The 26,036-nt window shown below is 37.8% G+C and overlaps 1 protein-coding gene across 1 annotated transcript in view; it reads left to right on the top strand.

The window, feature by feature from the left end:
* UMAD1 (UBAP1-MVB12-associated (UMA) domain containing 1) overlaps positions 1 to 26,036 on the top strand; it is a 219,043-nt gene that overhangs the window by 123,780 nt on the left and 69,227 nt on the right. Inside the window, exon 3 of the mRNA XM_049641542.1 lies at positions 17,560 to 17,633. Within this exon, the coding sequence (XP_049497499.1) occupies positions 17,560 to 17,633 (74 nt within the window). The remainder of the gene's footprint in view (positions 1 to 17,559; positions 17,634 to 26,036) is intronic.

Raw genomic sequence — 26,036 nt, forward strand, 5'->3', positions numbered from 1 at the left:
TTAGGAATACAGTAATTTGGGAAGCAATTTTTTAAATACTAATGGAAAACAAACTTCAGAGTAAATAAGGGAAAAAATGAAAATCTTTCAGTTTTGTTCTCTAAATTTTCCCCCTACATTCTCCTATATCTTTCTGTTCTTCTGGATATTTCCGTAATACTCTGTCTCCTTATATACCATTTATTTATTTGAAAGCTTTACATATATGCACATGTGAGATATACATGTTTGTGTCACATTTTTTGTATCACCTTCTCAGAGGTAAGAAAATATGTCTAGGTCATATATATACATGTTGCTGCATATATAATAAAAATAATTTTTTCTTAGTTTAAATAGTTTACTTCTGATTTTTTAAACATTTAAATTTGTTGCCTTATGACTTTTATTCATTTTAAATTGTAGGGTTTTTTTATTGCTTAATCTTAAGAATAGTTTTAAATACGTAGAAAGTTGAAGCATAAATGTAATCAGAAAATAATACTTTAATCCTGGTTAATCCACATTATTGACCTTCTGTGCCTACATCAGCAACAATAGCAGAATGTCTGGTACATAATCTCTTGTGTGGACACCCATATCCACTGGCCAAGTCTGATCTAGAAATGAGATCCTCTTTTGGGATGATGGTTTTGCTGATTTTTAGGAAAATAACAACTAGGATCTCATTTAATCCTCATAAGAGACAGGATGGTTGCACTGTCTTATCTAATTTGTAAAGTGAAACTAGGTCAGATCAACTACAGATAGTTGTAACTTGCCCTATGTGGTCTGTAAGCCAAGGCTGGTGTTAGTAAAATATATATGTACTTTGTCAAAATAAAAAGAATTCACTATCTCTATAATGGCAGTAGAATTAGAGTATGAGAACATAAGAATCCTATCTTTTGTAGAATAGAAATTATATTTTTAAAAAGGCAGAGGCTGTAGGGAGTGTTTCTGTGGATGTTTGTTACGCTGGGAGGAGAGAACTAGAATGAGCAACGAGGCCACCTTGTTCCCGATCTCACTTGTAAAGTGGGTTCATGAGCAAGGATGGAGGGCAGCAGTCAAGATTAGCTCAAAGGTTGCTTCCGAGTCTTAGCTCCCAATGAACTATTGGAAACTGTAGAGGTAAAGTGATGTGCTTTCATTAGAGAGATGTAAAACTGGTTCCAAATCCTTAAGAGAAAATAGAAATGAAACATAAGAGCCAGAAATGATTACACCACCAGCATAGTTAAAATCCAACAACAAAACTGCTTCAACAGGCACCTTGTTCCACGTGGTATTTGGTTTGTTTTTGCACAGTTGTTTTTTTGTTTTGTTTTTTTTTGTTGTTTTTTTTTTTTATAAATTTGTTTACTTTGGAAAGAAAGGGAGAGGGAAAGAGCATGCATGCAAGCAAGGGAGGGGCAGGGAGGGAGGGAAATAGAGGATCTGAAGCAGGCTCTGTGCAGAACCCGATGCGGGGCTCAAACTCAGGAACTGTGAGAGCGTGACCTGAGCCAAAGTTGGATGCTTAACTGACTGAGCCACCCAGGCACCCCTGGCACAATGTTATAAAAGTACATGGTGAGTGTACTTCTGGTTAAGTGAAATAAAACCATAAATAGACACTGTGCTCAGTCTACTCTAATTCAATACATTCACAAAAAGGAGGCAAAATGAAGAGGAAAATGAAGACAATACATGGATCCAGTTTGCGCATGACAGTATGCCATTCTGAGGGCAGATATTATTCATGGAGGGAATTCAGAGTAAACGGTTTCCTTTTATAATTATGTTAGAAAGAACATGGGCCTTAAACCCAGACAGAGTTTAATTTGAATACCGACTCTACCACTTAGGCATTTTGTGATGCTGGGACCTTTAAATCTCTTTTTCAGTATTTTCTTTACCTGTTAAATAAGCAAAAGTATTCCTTCTTAATGTTGTTGTGAAGGGATTATCCCCTTTCATGAAGTTGTCACAATTTCCTTAGAAAGTAGGGAAAAAATGCTTAAAATCTCTTAAAGACGAGTGCCGTATAAGAAAATAAACAAGACTAGCCTGGTTACAGGTTATTGTATAATCTGATTCTATTGTTGAGTTAGTTTCTGCCTCTCCTTAGAAAGAGGTTGCTCAATGGTCTGACCTATGTTAGAGTTTTTGTTGTCTATGAAACATACCTGAGTGGTTGTGCATACTACTTTTCTGTGGAGTCATTTACAAGTGAAAATGGTAAAAAGGTGGAAAGAGTAAAGGATTGCTTCTGTTTGAGTTGGTGAGTTAATGGGTTAATGGAGCCATTGAGATCCTTATCTCCACCTCTACCTATATTTCTGTCTGGTATCTATCTTTGTATCATATCTATGTATTCTAACCATCTTAATTACTCTTCTTATTTATTTTCTGTTTATTTTGAAATAATTTTTGAACTGACAGAAAAGTTGCAAAAAACAAAGAGCTTTTTGTTTTACCATTTGAGAGTAAATTAGTAAGATGACCTGTCGTTACTTCCAAAGAGTTTAGTATGTAGTTGCTAAAAGCAGACCTATCTCCTACATCAGTCATCAAAATCAGGAAATTAACCATCGAAGCCATAGACCACCGTTTAGGTTTTGTTCAAATGATGTACTTCATAGCAAAAGGATCCTGTTCACACTCATATGTTGCACTGAGTTGTCCTGTCCCTTTAGTCTCCTTCAGTCTGGATCGGTTCTTCAGTCTCTCCTTGACTTTTCAATCCCTAGATACTTTGGAAGATTGCAAACTATTTATTTTACTAAACATCCTTTGGTTTGGGTTTATCTGATCCATCCTCAAAATTGGATTTAGGTGATGCATTTCTGTTAGGAATATCACGGAAGCATTTGTTCTTCTCACTGCATCCTATAAGGGAGTGCACAATTCCTATTTGTTACATTCCATGATCACTTACTTAGTTATGTCTACCAGATTTCTCTATTGTAAAATTACTCACTCTCTTTATGATCCGTATGTGGGGAGTGGTGCTTTCAGACTGTGTAATATCCTGTTTCTTATCAACCTCCCACCCACTAGTTTTAGCATCTATCTAGGCTTCTTGGCTGAATTAATTATTACTGTGACAGTTGCCAAATGGTGATCTTCTAATTCCTTCATTCCTTCTGCATTCATCAGTTGGCATTCTACTGCAAGGAATAGCTTCCTTCACTTCTTTTTTTATTCTTTTATTTATATGAGCATGGGTGCATGGATTTTGAAAACTATTTTCTGATTTATGGATATATTTTCTCATTTATTTATTTTGGGGGGGGGGGGGTGAGGAGGGACAAAGAAAGAGGAAGAGAGAGAATGCCAAGCAGGCTCTGTGCTGTCAGCATAGAGCCCAATGTGGGGCTCCATCTCATGACATGGGAGATCATGACCTGAGCTGAAACCAAGAGTCAAATGCTTAAATGACTGAGCCACCCAGGCAACCCTGGATATTTTTAATGGATTATAGTCTTTTGTTATCATTACTTATTTTGATGCTTAAAATGTCCCAGACTTGGCCAGTGGGAGCCCCTTCAAATTGTCCTCCTCATTGTTTGAGCCCTTTATGGCAGAGATGTTCTAGATCCATCTTCACCCTGCTTGGACTCCAGCAGTCTGAACCACACCATTGCTGCCACAGTCTCCCCCACATCCTCCTCTCCTCACCTGGGCTCTGAAATCCTGCCACTGCCTACCTGCTGGGACTCGATTCTTCAGGAAGGGAGAGAAGGAGCAAGAGTGACCTGGATGGATGGATGGACAGATGGATAGACAGATAGGCTGACTGACTTTCAAAAAAATGTTCTTCCCATAAAAATTGGGAAGTAAAAGACTATCTCACCAATCTTACAGGGAAACAGATATTTGGATAATCAGAAATGATAGATATGCCCCACATAATTTACTTATTTTAATTTTGGAATGTGTCTTAGTCCATTTGAACTGCTATAACAAAATATCAGAGACTAGGTAGTTTATAAACAATGGAAATTAATTTTTCACAATACAGAAGGCTGGAGAGTCCAAGATCAAGGCACCAGCACGGTTGCTTTCTGGTGAGGGCTCTCCTCATGGTTCAGAGCAGGTATCTGCTCCCCATGTCCTCACCAGGTAAGAGGGGCTAGGGAGCTCTGTGGGGTCTCTTATATAAGGCACTAATCCTATTCATGAAACCTCTATCATCATGACTTATGTACCTCCCAAAGGCCCCACCTCCTAATACCATCATCTTTGGGGGGTTAGGATTGCAACATAGGAATTTTGAGAGGACACATTGAGACCATAGTAGAATGATTCTGTTGTCTACTCATGTTTGAAAATGGGTCCACTTACTATTTTGAGAACTCAGGGCCGAAACCAACCTAAATTCTCCAGCTCTTTTAATCCCACTTCTGTTATATGGTCTCCCAGTCTGTCTTCCTAAGTCCACTATTTGGTATAATTTTAGAGTCAGGCTTAACAAGAAACCATATTCTTTATGCTTTTCCTACCAGCGTCTTCTGTTCTATGATGTGTAAGTAGATGCATGGTCTATAGATCATCTGGCCCTATATAGAGAAGTAAGTATATAGTAGTTTCCTCCTCAGGAAGCCTTGTTGGGAGAGCTGGGTTGGATTTTGTTTTTTGTTTTTTGTTTTTTGTTTTTTGTTTTTTTTTTTGCTTTTTTTCTTTGATTGTTAGGCTCTCCCTATTGCCTTGTTCTCACTGGGGCTGATGTGCCTTCTGGTAAGGTGAAGAGAGAGAATCTTGATAGCAACAGGTAGGAGGTTTGCTTTATTAAGTGTGGAGGTGGGTGAGGTAGGGAAGTTCAGAAGACAAGGAATCAGATCGAGACAGGTTGATTGGAATGAGGCAGCTACTCTGAGACGACTTTGCATAACAGAGCTGGTTGGTTAATATGTTTGTCTTTCTGTCCTAGTCTTTTAAGCCTTAAAAAAAAAAAAAAGGAGCTGCTTGAGATTGGAACTTTTTTTTAATGTGTTGCAATTAGGCACATGTCCAAATGAATCCTAGTTTCACTAAGCCTGCCCGTAGAAGACTACTGAATTCATTTGAAATCACTGAGTCATGAAGGTATAAATATATAGTGAGGGTTTACTAAACAAACCCTGATTTCAAGAATGTCAAATTTATGAAACTGAGCAATACTGTGGAATTAGGAAGTAATAAATTAGAAATATAAGTTTAAAGCACATAAACCATCTTCAATTTTCCTAACTTTAAGATGGCAAATAGTTATACTGTTTAACCAGTCATGAAATGAGCAAATCCTTTACAAACTGAAAGAATTGTAGATTCTTTTGAACATTACAACTATTTTTAGAGACATTTTGTATCACAAATATATTAGTATATATTCTAAAGTGGTACTATGTTTTTTTTTAAAGAAGATATTGTAAAATTTATTAAATACACACCAGTGAACTTACAAATACAGCACTGAATACCATAAGATAAAAATATTTTATCAGAAGTCCTTTGGAATCCCAGCTACCATTCCTATTTCATGCCATTATCTTAAACTCACTGTAATTACATAGAACCCAGTAAAAATCTCTTCTCTGATTTCAAAGTCACTATTGACTCTTTGTCCTTTTGGTTCTACCCTTAACAAACTGCTCAGAAGTGTTTCCAAGTATTTTACAGCTGGTCTACCTCTTGCTTCCTTGTTACAGAAATCTTGTCCAAACTTGACATCAGAGCTGTGCTTATTGATCTCTCCTTAAGCCTTTTGTTCAACCTCTTTCACCCAGTCCTAAGCGCTATGAATAAATTTATTTCCTTTGACCAATCATGGTGCATCCTCTTCAGCTTCCTTTACAACGTCCTTTTGACAATGCCACGTTTGCAGTAATGCATCAGTCAGAAAATAGCTATTTCCTAAGGGCCTACCATGTGCATTCTTGGTACCGGTCACCATACTAAATGCTGGGAGTATTGTGACAAATAAAATAAACACATCACTGCCCTGGTGGAACTGTCAGTCTAGTGGGAACAACAGCTAATTAAACAAGTGAGTGTGTACAGTTAAATGATTGCAAATGTGTGAGGTGCTTTGGAGAGGAACAAGAACATACGGGAGTGTGGAAAGGGAGCATGGGTTAGGGAGGTGGAAGCTGAGATGTGAAGACTGAATAAATATTAGCTGATTGAGGTGTGGGTTGAGAAACATTTCAGGCAAGGAATGGTCTTTGCCCTTTTCATCATCACTTTTCACCCTATAATGAAGCAAATTCTCTTACTGTTATCCATGCCACTCATGGTCATGAATGCTTCTTCCTTCTTAATAGGCTTTTCCTTTTCACCTTTCTGGTTTTGTACTATTAGCCTGTTTTGGAGCTCCTGAGGTCCTAGTCTCAGGCTTTTAAAGTCTCATTTGCCCATTGCCTCCTCCCCTGTTACTCTCTTTTTTCCTTCCATTAACTCTGTTAATCTCATAGGTGGGATTTCTGTGGGAAAGCACAAGCCAGCAGTGAGCACCTTAGAAGTGATTTGTTAAAAAAAAAATTTTTTTTTTAATTTAAAGGGGCACCTGGGTGGCTCAGTCGGTTAAGCATCTGACTTCAGCTCAGGTCACGATCTCGCGGTCCGTGAGTTCGAGCCCCGCGTCGGGCTCCGGGCTGATGGCTCAGAGCCTGGAGCCTGCTTCCGATTCTGTGTCTCCCTCTCTCTCTGCCCCTCCCCTGTTCATGCTCTGTCTCTCTCTGTCTCAAAAATAAATAAACGTTAAAAAAAAAAAAAAGAAGTGATTTGTTGACATTGAACCCCTTCCCCTGAACACCTGGATTTCATTGTCTACAACCTCCCCTCCTCATCCTAGTGACATCAGAGCTTAAGGTGATGGAAAAATGTCTGTTCCCTAAAGGAAGTTTCGGGTTTTTTTGTTTTGTTTTTGCTTTAGAGCATTAAAGGGTATGCACGTTAACTGTGAGGTTGTATAATCTATAATTGTGTTCTATCTGTATATCTGGTACTTTATATTTTAGGTTTCTTGATTCAAGTTACTCAAAAGTTTCTATTTTTATAACCAGCAGTTGAGATGTTTAAGTACAGCATATTGGTATTCCCCATCACTAACACTGTGTTGTTTACTGTGAGCACAGATAAGCTTGCAGGTACATGTCGACAGAAACAACTTCGTTGTACTAGTGCAGAGAGGCCAAAATGTGCTCTCCTGACACTGGTTCTTAGTTTTTACTGCAGTGCATTGGAATTGAACAGCTACTCAAACTGTTGCTTACAGCCAGGCCCTTTATTGAGCCATAACCAATTATGTGGCAGAGAGACAGAAAACACAACTTCCTTCACTTGATTTTCTTTTTTTCTTTAAATATGTGAATTTATTAAAATAACAAGAATATGGAATAAAGATTAATACATATGAGAACACTTAATAAAATGAAACTAGAATAAATTATAAAATAGAGTATTGACCGGTAGGAGACATATCTTTAACTTCTATCACTTTATTGTTCTAAGAGGATAATCTGTCTTATTTTTAAAATGTTTTATATTTAGGGGCACGTGGGTGGCTCAGTCAGTGAAGCGTCGCGATTTCAGCTCAGGTCATGATATCATTGTTTGTGGGATCGAGCCCCGTGTCGGACTGTGCGCTGGGCTGGACTCTGTGCTGAGCTCAGCGTGGAGCCTGCTTGGGATTCTCTCTCTGCCCCTTTCCTGCTCGCAGGTGTGCGCACGCGCTCTCTCTCTCTCAAAATAAACATTTTTTTAAGTGTCTTATATTTAATTGTGGTAAAATACACATAAATTTTACCATCTTAACCATTTTTAAACATACAGTTCAGTAAAGTACATTCAGAGTGTTGTTACTCATTCTTTGCAAAACTCATACTCTCGTGCCTATTAAAACATCTTTCCATTCCTCCCTCCCTCCTGCCCTAGCAACCACCATTCTACTTTCTGCCTCTATGAATTTGACTATTCTAGGCACCTCATATAAAGGGAATCATACAGTATTTGTCTTTTTATGACTGATTTATTTCACTTAGCGTAATGTCTTGAAGGTTCATTCATGTTGCAGCATGTGTCAGAATTTCCTTCCTTCTGAGGCTCGATAATGTTCCATTGTGTGCATGCATCATATTTTGTTTATCCATTCATCTGTTGATGGATGCTTGGGCTACGTCCACCTTTTGGCTCCAGTGAATGCTGCTGTTCTAAACATGAGTGTACAGATACTTCTTCAAGACCCTGCTTTCAGTTCTTTTGAGAACTTACCTTATTGAGCCCCAACCTTAACACAGAGACACGTACTCTCTACATATTTAAACAATGTGGGGAGGAAGGAGAGGAGGAGGGAGGGGACAGTCATTCCAAAAATTAAGCAGATGGTAATCTGTCAGCCATCTAAGGTTATCTAAGTCTGTTTCAGTGTTTCTCCAAGTGTTATTCATGAACTACCTGCATTAGAATCTCCTGGAACGCTTGCTAAAACTTTTGACTCTTAAGTGTTTCACCAGAGTTCACAAGTCTGAATGTCTTGTGAGACTCAGGAATTTGCACCCCCGGTGATCCTTACACACACTGAAATGTGAGACGTACTGCCCTACTGGGAGGGAGATGTCTCAGAATTTACCTGTGTTAATGCATGTCAAGGCTCGGCTCTCTGCCTGACTGTGGGGCACATTGATCCCTGGCTATCCCATGATGCACTTTCTTTTCCACTCTGTTTATATATTTAAATAAATAAATGCACTTTCTTTTCCACTGTGTGTGTGTGTGTGTGTGTGTGTATTATATAAGTTTTATAAATATAGCAAAAGGATGGCCAGGCCTGAGCTGGCAACCCTAAACTTTGATCTGGGCCCTTTTTCATTCAAGGCCCTTCTTCCTCAGGATGCTAAGTGGCTATTCACTGTGGCTGTCTGCCTGCTTCAGTAAGGGGCCAGTAAACAGGTGAGGACTTCCTCAGGCCTTGTGGTGTCTAGGTTTACCTGTGTTCTTAAAGGGACCACTTCTTTTTTTTTCTTATGTGAATATTTTAAAGATAACACGGTATATTGTGATCCTCAGGATAGTGATTTCACACATTTATGTTGTATAACCAAATGACAAGTGTGACATCTTCAATAAAACCAACCAGGTTCTTCTGCATTTTGAAATCAAACTCTAGGTCTTTATCCAGTTACCACATCATGCCACCTCATCCTATCTGCCATGTGTAGCTTTGCTTCTAATTGTGATCTGTGATTTGCAAGTGATTCATTTCTTTTAATACCAGCTTTTCTTCAAATAATGTGGATGTATTTTCAGAAATATTGTCTTCAGACTTTTGTGTAAGTGATATAAGACCATGTTTAATATTTGACTAATGATACTGATGGATATATACATATACACACACACATATGTATATATACATATATATATGTGTGTGTGTGCATATGTATGTATATGTGTGTATATATATATATATATATATATATATATAATGAAAGGCACGGTCACTGTAGTGGGGGCAAAGCCCTATTAATGAAATTTGGTTTTGTTACAGCTGGCCACCTTTTTCACAGGGTGCTCCATGAAACTTTCTATTCCTTAACAACTGGGGACTCCCATAATTTTTAGTTTTTGGCTTGTTTCTACAGCCAGTTTTTGTGATTTGCATTTGCTGGAGTTGTAATCCCTTCCAGAATGTAAATGCTGTGAGCCTGGGGAAAGGACTGCACTAGTTCACATGGTGGCCAGCATGATATATGTACACAGCATGTGTTTAACAAATATTTCTTGATTGAATGAAACTTGAAGCTGATTAGATTTCATATACCGGTCTTATTGTTTCTGCTAGAAAGTTTCTTTGCAGTTTTCTATTAGACTAAAACCCTTCTATCAGTCTGAGAACTCCATTTCAAGAGATTGAGAAGCTTACCAATCTAATATCTCTGATTGGGCCAATTGATGCTACGTTTGAAACATACATTGGATCTCATGGGATCACTTATTTTTCTATGTTGAAAACGGACTGTAGAGAACCCCTGACATCCACCAGTAATTTCACAAATTTATTCTGTTGGTTGGTAAGGAGACTGAACACTCTGACTGTGAGTGACATGATGTCAATATGTCTCCTACCTAGGGTGCATTATTAGTGATAGATCAATGCCATCATTTTACCTACAACAGGCATCGCATTTGAGTCTGTGTCTCAGGATACCAGATAACCTAGTAGAGTGAGCCTACCCTTTTCTATTTACAAATTTTGGCCTCAGGCCATACACACTGAAAATCTTTTTTGTGTCAGTCCTGTTTGTTTTCACAGAGCCTATAGAACCTGTTGTCAGTGGAAGGCTCAGAGCAGCCCTTTGTAGAGCTTTCTTTCAACATTTTGCCATCCAGAGTCAGGAATGGTCAGCCGAACTTACTCTTGTAGTATATAAGTATATTCACATTGAGGAAAGAGAGTAATAAAAATCCTTTGAAGGCAGATTTGTACAGCATAATGCAATACTGTACAAAATTAATTGGGGGTGGGGTGGGGTGGGGTGGGGCTTTTGCATCTCTAGTCTTCCAGTCCAAAGGTAAGAATACCTGGGTTTAACTGTTGAACATAGTGTTACAGCTTAATTGATGTTTCTGGTTGCTTTGAGATCTTCCAGAAAAATTATTACCCATAGCTACAACATAACAAGACTCAGACCTAAAGATATCTGTGAAATCCCAGGAAAAGTTAATTAAGAGCAGGCCAGTAGGACTGATCAGTGGGTCCGACCTCAGATTTGCTGATATTTTTACTTCCCTGAGTAAATGTATTTCAGTACTCAGTGTGACCCTAAGTTCTTAAAGTAGTAAGCAAGGTTTTAGCTGTGTGATTTTAATGGCAGTCAGAAGATTAAAATCTAACATGATGCCTAAAAGTTGTATACAAATATATATTAAGATCCACACTAATGTTGTAAAAAGTAGATTGTTCTGTTGAACCCTTAATTTTTTTTCATATTTTAACAAGCATTCGGGGGTGCCTGGGTGGCTGAGTCAGTTAAGCATCTGACGTTAGCCCCGTCATGATCTCACATTTGGTGGGTTCGAGCCCTGCTTAGAGTCCTGTGCTGACAGCTCTGAGCCTGAAGCCTGCTTTGGATTCTGTGTCTCCCTGTCCCTCCCTTGCTCATGCTCTGTCTCTCTCTCCAAAATAAACATTTTTTAAAAATTTAAGTATTTTAACAAGCATTTAGAATTCATTCTTTTTATCAGCCATTACTGTGTGTGTAGAACTTTCTTATCTGTTCCCCTCACCACACCCTCCACAAATAAACAGATGTTTATTGACTTCTGTTATCAGAATGATGCCACTGTATCAGTTGTATCCTGTCCTTAGTGAATTTGGGGCATAATAATTTCGGTAATATGTTCTTGGTGTCCTCTTAATTTGCTCTTCTTTAATTCCTAGTCAGCTTGAACCCTTTGCCATTTTGGTTTGCTAACTTCCCTCTGTGGCTTACTTGATTCTTTTTTTTTTTTTTCCCCCTTGGGGTTAGAACAGTTGTCATCAGAATACAGCAGTGGGCTCCTGGGCAGGGCATGTCTTGAGCAATTAGTACTTGTGCTTTCTTCCATTCTTCATTATAGTGGAAAACAAGGAGCAAAAGGATAGTATTGGAAAACATGGAAGGGAAAACTAATCCAAACTGGAGGAGACTCCAGTGTGAAGTGTATTAGGCAGAGTTGGAGAACTCAAGTTTTGATAAGTAATGGGAGGCAGCGTGAGATTATGTAATGATCTGGCATTGTCAGTGGACTTGGATTCCAACACTGGGCCTGCCATTCTTATGTGGATATAATAAAGCCTACCTCACAACACTGCCAAGAGCACTAAATGAGATTACACATGAGGCTTCTCCTATCCTCTCTCCTCTGGGGCGGGCAACAGCAACAGCTATGTGACAAGGGCAGAAGCACAGAGGACTATGCTTAAGACGAAACCTTTATCTTCCCCAACTCTACTCCCCGCCCTGGCTTCTTTGCAGTTAGCATTTAACATGTTCTCTCGTTTTCATCTTTGTAGCAGCCTTATTATGTATCATTATTCCCATTTTTCTGATGAGGAAATTGAGGCTCTGAGAAGCTAAGTACCTTGCACAAGGTCATGGATTTGGTAAAGGATTAGGGTCGAGTTCTGTCAGATTCCAAAGCCATTCCCTTGACACACCGGGCTGCCTCGTATAATGAGTGTGTGACTGAAGAATGAAAAGGAGCTAATGGAGTGGCCATTCCACTGTTCTTTCCACTACTTCACTTGGTGAATGACTAATAAGCAAACACTCCCAGAGGGTATTTGCATTTTAAAAGAGGAGCTCATTAACCCTAATGAATCTCTAATTGGCGGAATATGTGGGGGAGATATTTCTGATCACTGGGGCTTTCTCCTGTGTCTTCAAGGTGCCTGGCTCTCCTGTTTTCCTCTATGGATTATCAGCTCTTCTGGAATCAGAAGTATGTAGTAGAATGCAGACACATCCTGCTAGTCCGCCCCAAATGCCATTGGATAAACTGACAAGGGGGTTGTGAAAAGATAGAGAAAAGAAAATAAGTGTAGGTTAGCACTGTGGAAAATGACTCTTCGAAAGCTGAATAACAAGTTTGGCAATTTTGAGGGTCTGCTGAAGAGTCAGGTAAGAATGATATATTCCCTAACCAATTTTAACTTTAGAAATGTTCTATCAGCATTTCCCATGGTGTGTTCATAGACCCCTGTGAAATGTTTAATAGGTATCAGTGAATACAATGCTCCATAGTCAAATACATTGTGAAAAAAAGTTGTAAAGTTCTTTACTGAAGAATTTCTCACAGGCTTTAATATGTTAAAGTGCATTGGAAATCAACTGGAAGGGAACGCATTCTGCAGATTTTTCTCATACTTTTGACCATAGAAATATTTCTTCCATGTGAACCCCTCGAAACTAGTGTTTTGTAGACTGCATTCTCAGATAAGCAGTTCTAGATAATTCTTTTCTGGTTAAAAGAAAGAAAATAGTTTTCTGTATTCACAGCTTTTCATATTTAGGTAGGCTCCAGCCCTGTCCTCATCAGCCCATTCCCAGTCCTGTTAGACCCTAGGGTCTTCCAGTGGGTACACCTCTCTTCTTCAGATAAGATCTAACCAATTGAGGGGGGCAAACCCCAACAAGTAGAGACCAAATTCTCACTTTTATTGCCTATTGAGCTGATGTTAAAGATCTGGCAAGGACCAGATAGGTTTCTGAACCCCAAAATTAGCTTGAGCCCCATCCAGTTGCAGGAAATGCTGGGCTGGAGCAGGTTTCCCCAGGTGGGAGGAGGTCCCTGTGGAGGGTCAGAGCAGACAGAACCACATGCTGCCTGGAGTCCTCTCATTCTCAACAGAAGGGGAAGAGGAATGGGCAGAATCACATGCACAAGGTCCCCAAATTACCAAGTGATGGATGGGATGGTGGAGGGAGGCCTAGGGTTAATGTTACTAGATTTTCTTCCACATTGAAGGAGGCCTAAGAGTAAGGATACTCCCCCACCCCCTCTCCTGCCAAAACAAGTGTCCTCTGGGTAACCAAATAGGCATTGGGGTTCCCCTTCCGTCACTGGGGATTTCTCTCCTTTTATCCTTCTCTTTATACCTAGTGCTCACTCTTGACCACCATTTCTCCTCTCCTTTGACCCAATTCACCCAGTAGAATAGGATCATGATGATACCCTAATGACCATCCCCTGTCTCCTCCTATAACTAAAACCTAATTCAGCTTTTTATCCTAGAAAAGATAGAATACATATAGTCTCTAAAATAGGGATCTGGAGGGACACCTGGCTGACTCAGTTGGTAGAGCCTGCAACTCTTGAGCTCAGGGTCATGAGTTCGAGGCCCATGTTGGGCATTGAGATTATTTAATAAAAAAATAAATAAAAATAATAAACCCCCAGAGATTAGGAAACTACAGCTTGAAACTTGTTTTTGTAAATAAAATTTTATTGGAACATAGCCACATTTGTTACTTTATATATTGTCTCTGACAGTTCTCAGCCACAAGGGTAGAGTTGAGAATTTTGTGACAGAAACAGTAGGGCCCACAAAGTCTAAAATGTTTGCTGTCTAGGACTTTAAGTGGAAAAACTTGCCAATATCTAATCTAAAATATGGATGATTTTCACTTCAGCCCTTTGAGTTCCAAAAGGGTTTCCTTAGTGTGTATATTTAGGCTTTATTGTTTATTCTAAATAACAACTACATTTTAAACCAAGAAAATTGCATGGTTGTAGTATAAGAGGGATTTTGCCTTTTGTGAAAGTGTTTCCAGCCTTAGAAACTTCTGGAAAAACATCAGGGGGACTGTGTTTGCTTTGAAGGATGGGAAGGAAGGAGAGAGGCATCATCAATGGAAAGGGAAGAGAACAGATAATCTATGGGGCTTATGGAAGAAGAAAAGAGTAGAGAGAAGTGTTTAGGGGCCCAGCGGGTTGGATCAGCACAAGATCCTGTGTTCAAAGCTCCCTTTCACATCCTTGGGCTCTTCTCTTCACTGTTCTCTAACTCAGATTTGATTCCTCCCACCTTGGCCCACATTCATTGGAACCTTCCACAGACCACAGAAACTCTAGAGGTGTCAGAAGGATTCTAGGTCCCACTGTGACTGCCTTCTACTTGGGAGACTTTGGGCAAGTCACTGAGTGCCTCTGCCCCTTAGGGTTCATTCTCCCTAAACTGGGGAGACAGGGTGGATGGGGAGGATGTCTTACTTCACCATAGTGAGAATCAAATGCGGTGCTGTAAAAAAACAAAACAAAACAAAAAACAAACTTGGAAATGTAGAGTTCTGTGAACATGTTGGTTGTTTGTTCTTTTTAAACAGCTGACTCGCAAATGAAAACTTGTAATCTATCCAGTGTATCAATTACAGTTAACTGACAATTTGAAAAATAAAGTACCTTATATCCCATTTGTCACATGCATCTTTATTTATTGTTGAAGTATCTAACTTTCATGTAGGTTATAAAAAATTAGAGAAAATAACTGAATTTTTCTCATGATAAAATAATTCTTCAATGAGAAGAAAAAAACCTTCAAAAATAATATTTCATTGTGACCTGTTCTTTTCCATTTGTTTGTGTAGTTTTCATTCTGTGCCTTTGTTTATAGAGAATAATCTTGCAGATGGCATTTTTCCTTGTAATCAGTTATTGTCCTATCTGAGTCATCGCCAGACATGGCATTTCAGTAAATAGTGATTCTACAATCGCTTCCAGGCAGATGTGTTGTGTGATGTCAGGAACACTGACTGATAACCTTTCTGGTTATTCAAGCAGTAGGGAGAAATGGAGAAAGCTTTGTGCAGATACCCAGCTTGAAGTCAGAAAATGGCAAAGGAAGTACAGACTTTGTGTCAAATGATTTTAGCCAAAAAGTGTTTGTGTGGCTATGGGATAGAGCAGTAGTCATTTTAAAAGGGAAAAACTCTTGCGTAAATGACCTTTAATATTGGACGATGCATATAATAAGCGTCAGGCATGTGAGTTATTAAACATACTTTGACCTCAATGTGCAGACCTTTGCATTACCTTTGCTACTTCACGCCGCTAGCCAAGGAAATGAAACTCCCCATGCATTGGTTTTGCCACCTATAAACTGGAGGTTGATTATCTTGTCCCTAACTTTCAGAGAGAAGATAGATTTCTGAAAAAAAAGCTCTTTGAGATAAATGGTCAGTTTAAACAATCACTTGAAAAATCAATCAAAATGGTTTGACATGCTAGGTCACAAAAGTAGGTTGATGTAATTGGTCACTTAGTAGCTATTATCTTTATTATCCAATAGATACAACCCAAAAGTTCCTAATGCTTTGGTTTCAGTAGTATTTTTTATTTATAAATCATTGTTTTTAAAATCTAATAACTTATACCACAATTATAGATCCCTAGAAGCAATACACTGTAGTGGTATTTAATACCATTGTCTTTGAGGTGAGCATCTGACTCCCGATTTTGGCTCCAGTCATGATCTCACAGTTGAGGAGATCAAGCCCCACATCAGGCTCTGTGCTGACAGGGTGGAGCCTGCTTGGGATTCTCTTTCTCCCTCTCTGTCTGCCTCCCCAGCTGTGCTCACATGCTTGGGATCTGTCTCTCAAAATACATAAACTTTTTAAAAAATGTTTAAAAAAATAAAGTTGCCTTTTAAGTTTCACAAATATGTGTAGAAGGACCTTAACTCTATGCTCAAATATAGCTTTTATCACATGCCACCTAATATTTTATCTCAGTTTTATGGACTAGAAACTATAAGGAGAAGTTCACTAATTTATTCAGCTAGTATTTATTGAATACCTATTATGTGCTAGGTCTTGCCCAATGATAATGTTGCACATAGCTGAGAATGGAGCTTATAAACTGGAATATGCATCGATATGCTTGCATTTTAAACATTTGGTGGGGAGGACAGATACTTTATCTTAAGTAAATAAAATACCAATTTAATGCTTCACGATGTTAGAATTTAACTGGCTAATTCTTTAAAATTTCAGTGAGGCTCTTCCCTGATTATCGCCATTGGTATGCTAAACTTTTGTGTTTCATAAAAAAAAAAAAAAAAACTTAAGCTCAGCCAGGACTTGCATACTTTGTTATCTCCAATCAAGACTTGTGACCTTCCTTATTAACAAATTTTTAACCTTTAATGTTGGCCACATCATCATCTATGAATCTTACAATCTTCCTTGTTGTGGGCATTCCTGAGCTGGCTTAATTTTACAGGAAGAGCAGTTTACAAATTATTAAACCAACCTCTCACTTTGCCTTAAATAAGTAGGCTAATTGTTTCTTTCCCTACCATGTTTTAATCACAGATCATTAGATATAGTTAATATATTAAAATAAGTCATTAATAAATTATGCTTATACTTAACCTATGTTTGTGTCTGTCCTATGTCCATGGAGCCAGCCTATTACCAACTTCATTTTGTAATATAAGCCACCCAGGCATCAGCCTTAGGAATCAAAGTATTAACTGAAGACTAATTTATGAATTTGTTCATTGTTCTTTTCTTCTGTGAAGATTGTGTAACATTTGGTTAATTATTACATGCAAATATCCATATCTACTTGGAGGCAAATCTACAGACACACAAGTAAACACTTATAGTTACCCTTATTAAAAAAAAAAAAAAACTAATATGGAGGGCAGTTCCTATTATAGAGACTTTTAATTTGAAAGTAACTTGCCTTATTTTCCTTAAGTCATAAACTCTCCTCACTTATTTGAAATATGACTTGATTTACAAAATATGAATTCACTTGATTTTTCCAGAGTAAACCTATATCAAAGCAGGATACATCTCTGGATCTCTGGTTTACATTGTTTATATATATATATATATATATATATATATATATATATATATATATGGATGGATGATTTCTGAAACCTCTATAAAATTACTGTGCTTAAAAATTAAGTTACTTTGAAACAAAGGAAACAGTGGTTGCTTCCATAGTGTGAAACATATGGCAACAAAAGATATTTTAAATAAATTGAAGACACTTGGCCTCAATGGTGTGGTAAAGGTGTTTTGTTTTTTTTCTTTTCTTCTTTTCACTTCATAGGAGATACGGCACATGACCAAAGAATGGCAGCAAGAGGTAAAACTTCAGAAGAAGAAGGCAACCAACCTTTGGAGGTAAGTGAAACTCAGTAAGCCCTTTTGGGGCAAAACTCAACAAGTCACTCTGATTATATATTCCTCTGAGGATAAATAGTAACTTCTACTCTTGCTACATAGGTGCCAAGAAGACAGGTGATTTCACCAGTGCTAAGCTTTTCCTAGTGCTGGATATGGAATCTTTCAGTTGAAAAAAGAGGAAGAGAGCACTTAAGTTAGAACATTTGAACTATTTTTGAGTGATTATTTTCTAATACATTCGAATTAATAGGTAATACCTGAACCTATAAAGACAGGTTTGCAAATAACCTATTTAGAACTGTATTACATTACCATTTCCAGCATCAAAGTATATTCCTTGACAGTGTTCAGTAGAAAGACTAGGGTATTGGTTCTTTTCCACATGAGAAAATTATTTTTTCCTTGTGGGTACTTCAAAATGTAATTCAGATCCTTTTCATATACTGTGTAGAAACATCCTAACATTCTTTAATCACTAACATAATCATTTTTAAGATTTAGGGCGAATGTTAATTATTCGGGTAGAAGATATACCCATGAATTTTGGAACTTTCTACATGGTGACATACCCCTACTTAATTCTTCCTGTGGTACAGGAGGGTGTTGCTGCATACAGCTGGAGGGAGGTCGGGGACCTGGCCTGTTTGGTTCATCACCGTAGTCCCAAAGCCTAGCACAGGATAGGTAGTCAAAAAGATTTGTTAAATGAATGCATGAATAAAATCTTGATCAGTCAACATGAATCTTACCCAGTCTCGTGGTTTTAACTTACATGAAGACTGATGACTCCCCAAGTAAATCTCCATGAGACCCCTCCCATGAGCTCCAGACTATATCCAACTGCCTATGTACCATTTCACTTACAAGTTTCTAGACAGTTCAGGCTTTACGTGACCAAAGAAGAAACACTGATTCCTGATGTGGGTTCAAGCCCCGCATCAAGCTCTGTGGTGACAGCTCAGAACCTGGAGCCTGCTTTGGATTCCGTGTCTCCCTCTCTCTGTGCCCCTCCCCAGCTCCTGCTCTCTGTCTCTCAAAAAATAAATAAACGTTAAAAAACATTACAATCAAAGCCCCTAATGTACCCCTGCCTCTCTCTTCCTCACGCTCCACATGCAGCCCATCAGTAAGCCTGGTCATCTCTCCCTCTACCTGTGGAATCTGACTCCTTCTCAGCACCGACACCGTTAGAACTCGGGTGTGAGCCACCACTCTCACCAGGACTCTCCTTAAGTCCATTCTCCACACAGCAGATGGAAATATGAATGAGATCACATCTCTTTGGCTTAAAACCTGCTGTCTGCCCACTGTAACTAGAACACATGCTGTATATTATGGCGGGCTACCAGGAGCAACACGTGCTCTCTCATCCCCATCCTCTCCACACCCCCAAACACCAACCCCACCTACCAGCTGCTGTTCTGTCCCCTGGTCATGTTAAGCTCCTTCCCACCTCAGCCTCTGCAATTTGCTATCCCTTTGTTAAGGTCATTCAGGTCTTAGTTCCAGTGTCATTTTTCAGGACTACCTCAGCTAAAGTATCTTTTTCCCTCCATTACTGTCACATAGCCCCATCTTATTTCCTGCACAAACTTTTATTAATTCTCAGATTATTCATTTATTTACTGTCTGCCTCCTCTGACTAGAATGAACACAGACTCTGTGGGCCTAGAATAGTGTCTGGTACATGGAAGGTGCTCAGTAAATACCTGTTAATTGTAATCTAGATTTCCTGTAATGTCATCATCTGCCTGCCAAGTTAAAGGCCTAAAAATGTCATCTTGACTCACTGTCGCCAACATTCTTATCAAGTCTATCAATTCTTACTGATTCTACCTCACAAATACCCTTCCAAGTCTGGTTCCTTACTCTTCAGCTAGGCCTTTGTCTGTTCACTAGACTGTTATTAGATGAGCAGTGTCTTTTCCAAATCCTTTTCTGAAAAAAACAGCAGGTTTTATTACTTCAGGCCCCCCAAATGCCTTGAAACCTGCTAAATAAAGCTTAAGAACAAAACGCTGTTCATACGGCACCTCCTTTGTGAACTCTCCCTACATTCCCAGCCAGAGATGGCCTCAATGTCCTTGTACTGCTTGTGCTGTCTTTTATGACTTCACTATCATGCCAGTTCCTGGACGATGGAGCCTATACCTTTAGTTAACCAGCTTTAAAGCTTCAGCCACTAACCTAGTGTCAGACACATGTGGTGTGACAGAGAAGCCTTGTCATTGATTCTGGGGTGGGTAAATGAACAAATCAGTTAACAAAGGGAAAAAAGACAGAAAATGCTGTCTTGTGAGTCTCTTCATTGAATCCTGTTTTTCTCCTTACACTATAAACACATGGGCTATATTTTTTTTTCATCACTGTAAAGTTTTCTTATTTCTTATAAGTTACCCATAAAAATCTATTAATTTACACTATTGACATTCTTACTACATTAGCAAGGAAAAGTATGATTTCAGTTAAAAAAAAAAAAAAAAGGCCCCTGGGTGGCTCAGTCAGTTGAGTGTCCAACTTTGGTGCGAGTCATGATCTCACAGTTTGAGTTCAAGCCCTACGTCAGACTCTGTGCTGACAGCTCAGAGCCTGGAGCCTGCTTCAGACTCTGTGTCTCCCTGTCTCTCTGCCCCTCCCTGCTCATGCTGTCTCTCTCTCAAAAATAAATAAGCATTAAAAAAAAAATATACGTCTGATTAAGAAATTGTTACTATTGTACCTTCACAGGAAGGATTCTCATTATTTTAGTTTTTAATGGCTATGTAAGAAATGTTGAAATATTATTTATAATGAGAATGTTTGGTAAATTAGTATGGGTTCCATAATGTCTAAAAATAAGACTTATAGTTGCCAAAATAGAACTCCCTTTCCTAAGGACCTTTTGGAGAGGGTGGCTTTTAGTATATCAAAATAGGTTTTCTGGTGAGTTCAGATAAACATCGAGATTGCCTGCTATTCTCAAGGAATTGTTGGGCCTGGGGTGGAGAGACTATAAAGATAAATACAACTGTGACTCTCAGCTATAGAAGCAGAAATTCTCAATCTATTCATGGAAAATTAGAAAACCCCAACAATTACTATAATATAAAATGGAATAAATAAATTTCATAAATTCCATAACTACAAAGGTAAGTGAGATTTCAGTGAAGGAAGAAATATTAGGGAGGCCTAATGCACTAGATGAGCATTGAACCATGAACTAATGTTTCTTACTGTTTATACAGTTAATTCCTATATGATAAATTCCTGTGATATTCCTTGATAAAATCCTTCATTAAGAACATTTTAGTAAAAACTTGAAAAAAAAAAGTTTTAGAAATCTAGAAGCAAATCATAGTATGAAACGACTTTCTACACAGGCATTTCAATGATAGATGATAAAGGGTTAAAAAAGAATGTAACTCGGCCTATGCTGTACTGTAGCTTTAATGGTAGTTAAAATATTTTGTTAAGTACTGTGTGCTATTTTTCCTTACACCTCATAGCCCAAGTATACTTAAAAAATGTGTTCCCTCTCCAAATACAGCTCTCTCCCTACATCAGGACTCTAGCATCTAGGCGGAATATAATTTGCAAAAAGGGGGTGTGGTTTGGACATCAATAAGTGAATTTTTACAGATTTGGATTATGAGCTATGTTGATACATTTTTACACAAAAGACTATGAAAGGCAGCATATTTATTTGTATTAGTTAGTGGGACTTTTTACTTTGTGAACTGAAAATAATAAGGCATTCATTTCAGACAAACATTAATTTCTCAGTATACTTGTCTTATTCAGTCCCCTTCCCTAAATATTTTAGGGTTCCTTTTAATGATGACTTTAGTTACTACTGTTTCTACCTTGGCATACTCTCTATATGATCCCAAAGTATCATCACCTAAAATAGCGTAACTTAAAGAGATATCAAACCATGTAGTCACCAAACGTGGTTACTCTCAAGTTGTGCTTTAGTCTCTGTTTTTAAGAACCACTGGTAACTTTTAACAGAATTCATCATGTTTTTGGTGTGTAGAGCTTGAGCTCCTATAAACCCAGGTTTGGGTTCATTAAAATTAAAGTCATTAGACTCTAGCACTTGGGGAAAGAGTTATAATTTGGAACTAATTATCCAATTGGGGGATTATCCACCTCCTTCTGTTCCTTTTTTTTTTTTTTTTTTTTTTTTTTTTTTCTTTTTGTCTTTCTGGGTAAAATTTGGTTATGAGTTGTAATGATGTTATGGCTACTTATTACCTTCTGCCAGTCTAGGAGCCTATTACTTACAGCTCAGGGGTATAAATCCACAGATTCATGGAGGGGGGGTGCTGTTTTGAGTTTTTGTCATTCTGATCTTTTCAGGGAATAAACATTACAAGTAAGCAAGTAATTAGTCATTATTTTCTCATCGTCAATCATGGAAAGTGTTCTGTGTTGTGAAAACTGGAACCATATTAGCTACTTATTTTTCTAGTGGGCCTATTCTTTTTTGGTTTTGTAGGTATATTTTGAGAGCTATGAGTATGTAAGTTTCAGTTTCTTTAATCATCTCCAGTTTTGGTGACTCTTAATTTCAACCTAGTTTTAATAGATTCTTTTAGATTAAGTGTGTATTAAACTTAAATTTATTTGTACTGTAAAAATTATTTTAAAATTTGAATTTAGTTTTGGTTTCCAAGACTGAGGAATATGTTTATTTAGTGCACTGGCCTAAAGATAACAAAACACAAAAACACGCCGATAAAAATCTCCCCACAAAACCGCAATTCTATTTATATATTTGTCTTGAGTGACAACTAATTCACATATGCATATGGAAACACATATAAAATAATAACTAACAGATGGCATAGCTGCAAAGTAGGATTTATAAAGATTATTATCAGCTGGTGGTACTGAGATACTACTGTGGTTATGCTGACAGAAGACACAAAAATTACTTATTATAATAAACTGTGACACTAATATCCCCCCAACTTCTGTTTAACCAAAGTAGCTTATTGCATATTTAATATAAATTTCTTAATGACGACCTAAAACAATCTTACAGCCAATTTGTGCTAGGAAATTTAATAGGCAGCACTTGGAAAACAGTAATTGAGGTAGCAACAACAAAATGCTTGCTAAAATTGTTGAGTGCATAATACTAGAATCTCTGGAAAGTAAAGATTTGGGGGACTTTGTTCAGCCCATTTCCACTGTAGTACAGTGGATTTGTGTTTTTTTTTTTTTAATTTGTGTATTTGAAAATAGTTGAGTTACATCTGGAATTCACCGTTCAGTAATTTAGGAAACAAAAGTTTTGTTGTTGTTGTTGAAATAGGCATGGAATGCACATATTAATGAAACATGTCCACTTTTCTTCTAATGTGTTTTTGTGCTTCCCTTAAGTCTTTTAACAGAACTAGAGGAGCCTTCTGATTCTATAGGGACTAATTTTCTTGTTTTTTATTTCAGATAGTCATTAAAATGAATGAAAATAGCCTTGAGCTTTGTAGATTCCATATGATGTAGACTTTGGCTATCATTTCTTAAAAGGGGAGTAAGATTATCCCATTAAAAACTGGATTCTGTGTAGAAAAGAATCGGGGTCGTGTGGTACAGGAAAATGGAGACAGACTGGGGCGAGTGATTCTCAAAAAGAGTTTTACATACTTTTCTCTACCAGATGTCAGGATTTCAGCTTTAAGAACTTTCTAGTATAACATAGTATCTAACTTTATTAAATTAAAGTACTGGGGTTATAAAGATGATTATGAAAGTGTTTATTCTTGCAAGACATACATAGTCCAAATACGGATATAATGAGTATTGATATTGAAGGCAGTTTAAACTGGTACAACCATTTTTGGAAAGCATTTTGGCAATAAGTATCTAGAGCCATAAAGACATTAATATCCTTTGACAGTAATTCCACTTCCAGGATTCTATTCTAAGAAAATAGTCTTTTTAATCCACAAGAAGGTCTATGTGTAAAAAAAGATGGCAATTCATTCAATGGACTATTTTTCAGTTTTCATACATGCAATTGATGGTTATTCTTCAATAAAAAATAGAGACTCTTGGTTTCATTATTTCAGTTAAATATATGAAGTACAAAATTGTATATACGGTATTATTGCTGCTATGTAAAAGCTGTGCAGAAAAAGATGATGTGGGACATAAAAGCATTAAGAGGAGTTGCCTTTGGGATGATAGATACAGGAGATAAATCATTCTTTCCAATGTTCTTATTTTCCAATTGTCTATAATGAGTGTATCTTCTGTTTTAAATGATAGTGAGGTCGGTGATGAGGAAACAATGTATTTACTCAAGGGCAGTTTTTGTTTAATAGAAGAACTATTTTATACGGCAATAAAAACAATGGAGTAGGCTACTGAGGATGATCTTCAGGAGATATGTTGGTACTTTTCTGCCTTGGCTCATTTAGGTTTAAGATCCCTTAATTAGTTGATCGCAGAGCACCACATCTGATCACGATTTGTCAAAACATCTGTCCTCTCACTCAGGGGCCTTTCCAGCAGGGAGAAAAGTGAGGTGACTTGGAGGTTATTCTTCACATCTCATTGGAAGTCACACGACCCCAACTTTTCTCATTGATCAACCTGTCAATGTCACTGTATTGGTTATAAAGTCGTATTTCCCCCTAAAACATGTTGCGGGCTCTTCATTTAAACATGTATTTGTCTAAAAACCTTGTTTCTTTGTTTCTATGATGTCGAGACTCTTAGTCGAACATCTTTATTTCTCCCTTTATAATAGTTTTTGAGAATATAATTTTATCAGATGAGTGCAAGGATCTTTGTTTTTTGTTTCCCCTAATATAAAACCCTTCCAAATATCTGATTGACGGGGAAGGGAAGCACAGTTGGATTACCAGTCACTTAACTGGTAAATTTAATTCTTCAGTGTGTTCATCCCCCAGGTGTTCATCCCCCTATACAGAACACCTTTTGGGAAGAAGATTTTGTAGAGTGAATTTTTCTCTTTATTTTCATTTGAATTACTGTATTGCAATAATATAGTAGAAAGTACATTTTGGGGAGCCTCTTCTGCTCACCAGATGTCTGATCAAGGACAAGTTAAGGTTCTATTCAACTTCAGTTCTTAGTCAATGAAGTAGGTGAATTAGATGTGGTATGTGAGGTTCCCTCCACTCCGCCCCGCCCCCGGAAGTCCTGGCTCTTGACCTCTTTGGAAAGTGAATTGGAATTTTGCCACCAAATGCCAATCTTTGTATTACTGCTATGATGATGGTGTGTGGGTGTGTGGACGGGAAGGTAGGGATCTGCTGCATTATGAAGATTTTAGGCATTGATTGATTAAGCTTTTATACTTGTTAGAAAGGAATAGTCCAATAGTCCTTGTTGGTAAATTATCAAACTGAAAAAACGACTTCCAAAATCCTTGCTCTTGCTTCTAAGCTCTATCTTGGGCCACTGGTAAAGAACAATTGAAGCCCTGTATTATTTCTTAAAATCTATAAACTTTTTATATTAGACGATCAGATTAGCATAGGTTGTTGACTGCCCAGAACACTGGCAAGATGAATTAACTTGAGGCATGTTTATCAGAGTTTGTAAAGATCTTTTCCAGAACCTCAAATTTGTATATTTTTTTCCCACTACCTCTTTGTCCTAATTTCAGTTTCACTGGAAAAAATTATAACTGAAAGGTCACAATTCTGACGTTTTCTGGTTTCCATTGGGGTTAACTAACACACTGCAACATAATGTTCATTCATCCTAGTCAGTAAGGCCAAACTATGTGAGGTGTATGAGAGCTGCCCCTGTTTCCATCCAAAATGCACATATGGTGTGGGTAAGCCAGTAATGGGAGTTTTACGCAATGTTTCTGCTCATGTACACAGTGTGTTGCTCAGCACCAATTATTCCTTGCCAGAAACCCGCTAACCTGCTGCTTTTGTAGCTCTGCTTGATGAGGCTAGGTAGCTTAAAGTGACCACAATGATATTTATTTAACTTCACTGATCTTAGTTTGTTAAAGTTGTAGAACTTTAACCGCCTGCCTCCTCTGCTGATTTATTGCAATTGATTGCAATTAGAATCAGAGAATTGGAACCTTGTCATTGCATTGCACGGAGCCACGTCCGATCCAATGTATGTTTATTAGATATGTGGAGGAGGAAGAGGCAAAATGTGGAAATACTCACTTCTTTGCTTAGCGAATCTAGTTGTCCATCTCCAAATTAGAAAATATTATTTTTAAAAAGCAGATATTTTGTTGATATTTTGGTAGTTATTTTGTTGTCATTTTTCCAGTTTTCCCACTTTTATAGTTTTAAAAACCACAAAATCAGCAGGGTGAGAGGTCCATGTTGGGAGAACAACTGTTCCCTATTTCCCATAGCCATCTTTTTTCTAATCCCCTGTTTTTTAATTAGGAACAAATGGTCCTTA

The sequence above is a fragment of the Panthera uncia genome, chromosome A2 (genome assembly GCF_023721935.1).
Source record: "Panthera uncia isolate 11264 chromosome A2, Puncia_PCG_1.0, whole genome shotgun sequence".
Classification (NCBI taxonomy): domain Eukaryota; kingdom Metazoa; phylum Chordata; class Mammalia; order Carnivora; family Felidae; genus Panthera; species Panthera uncia.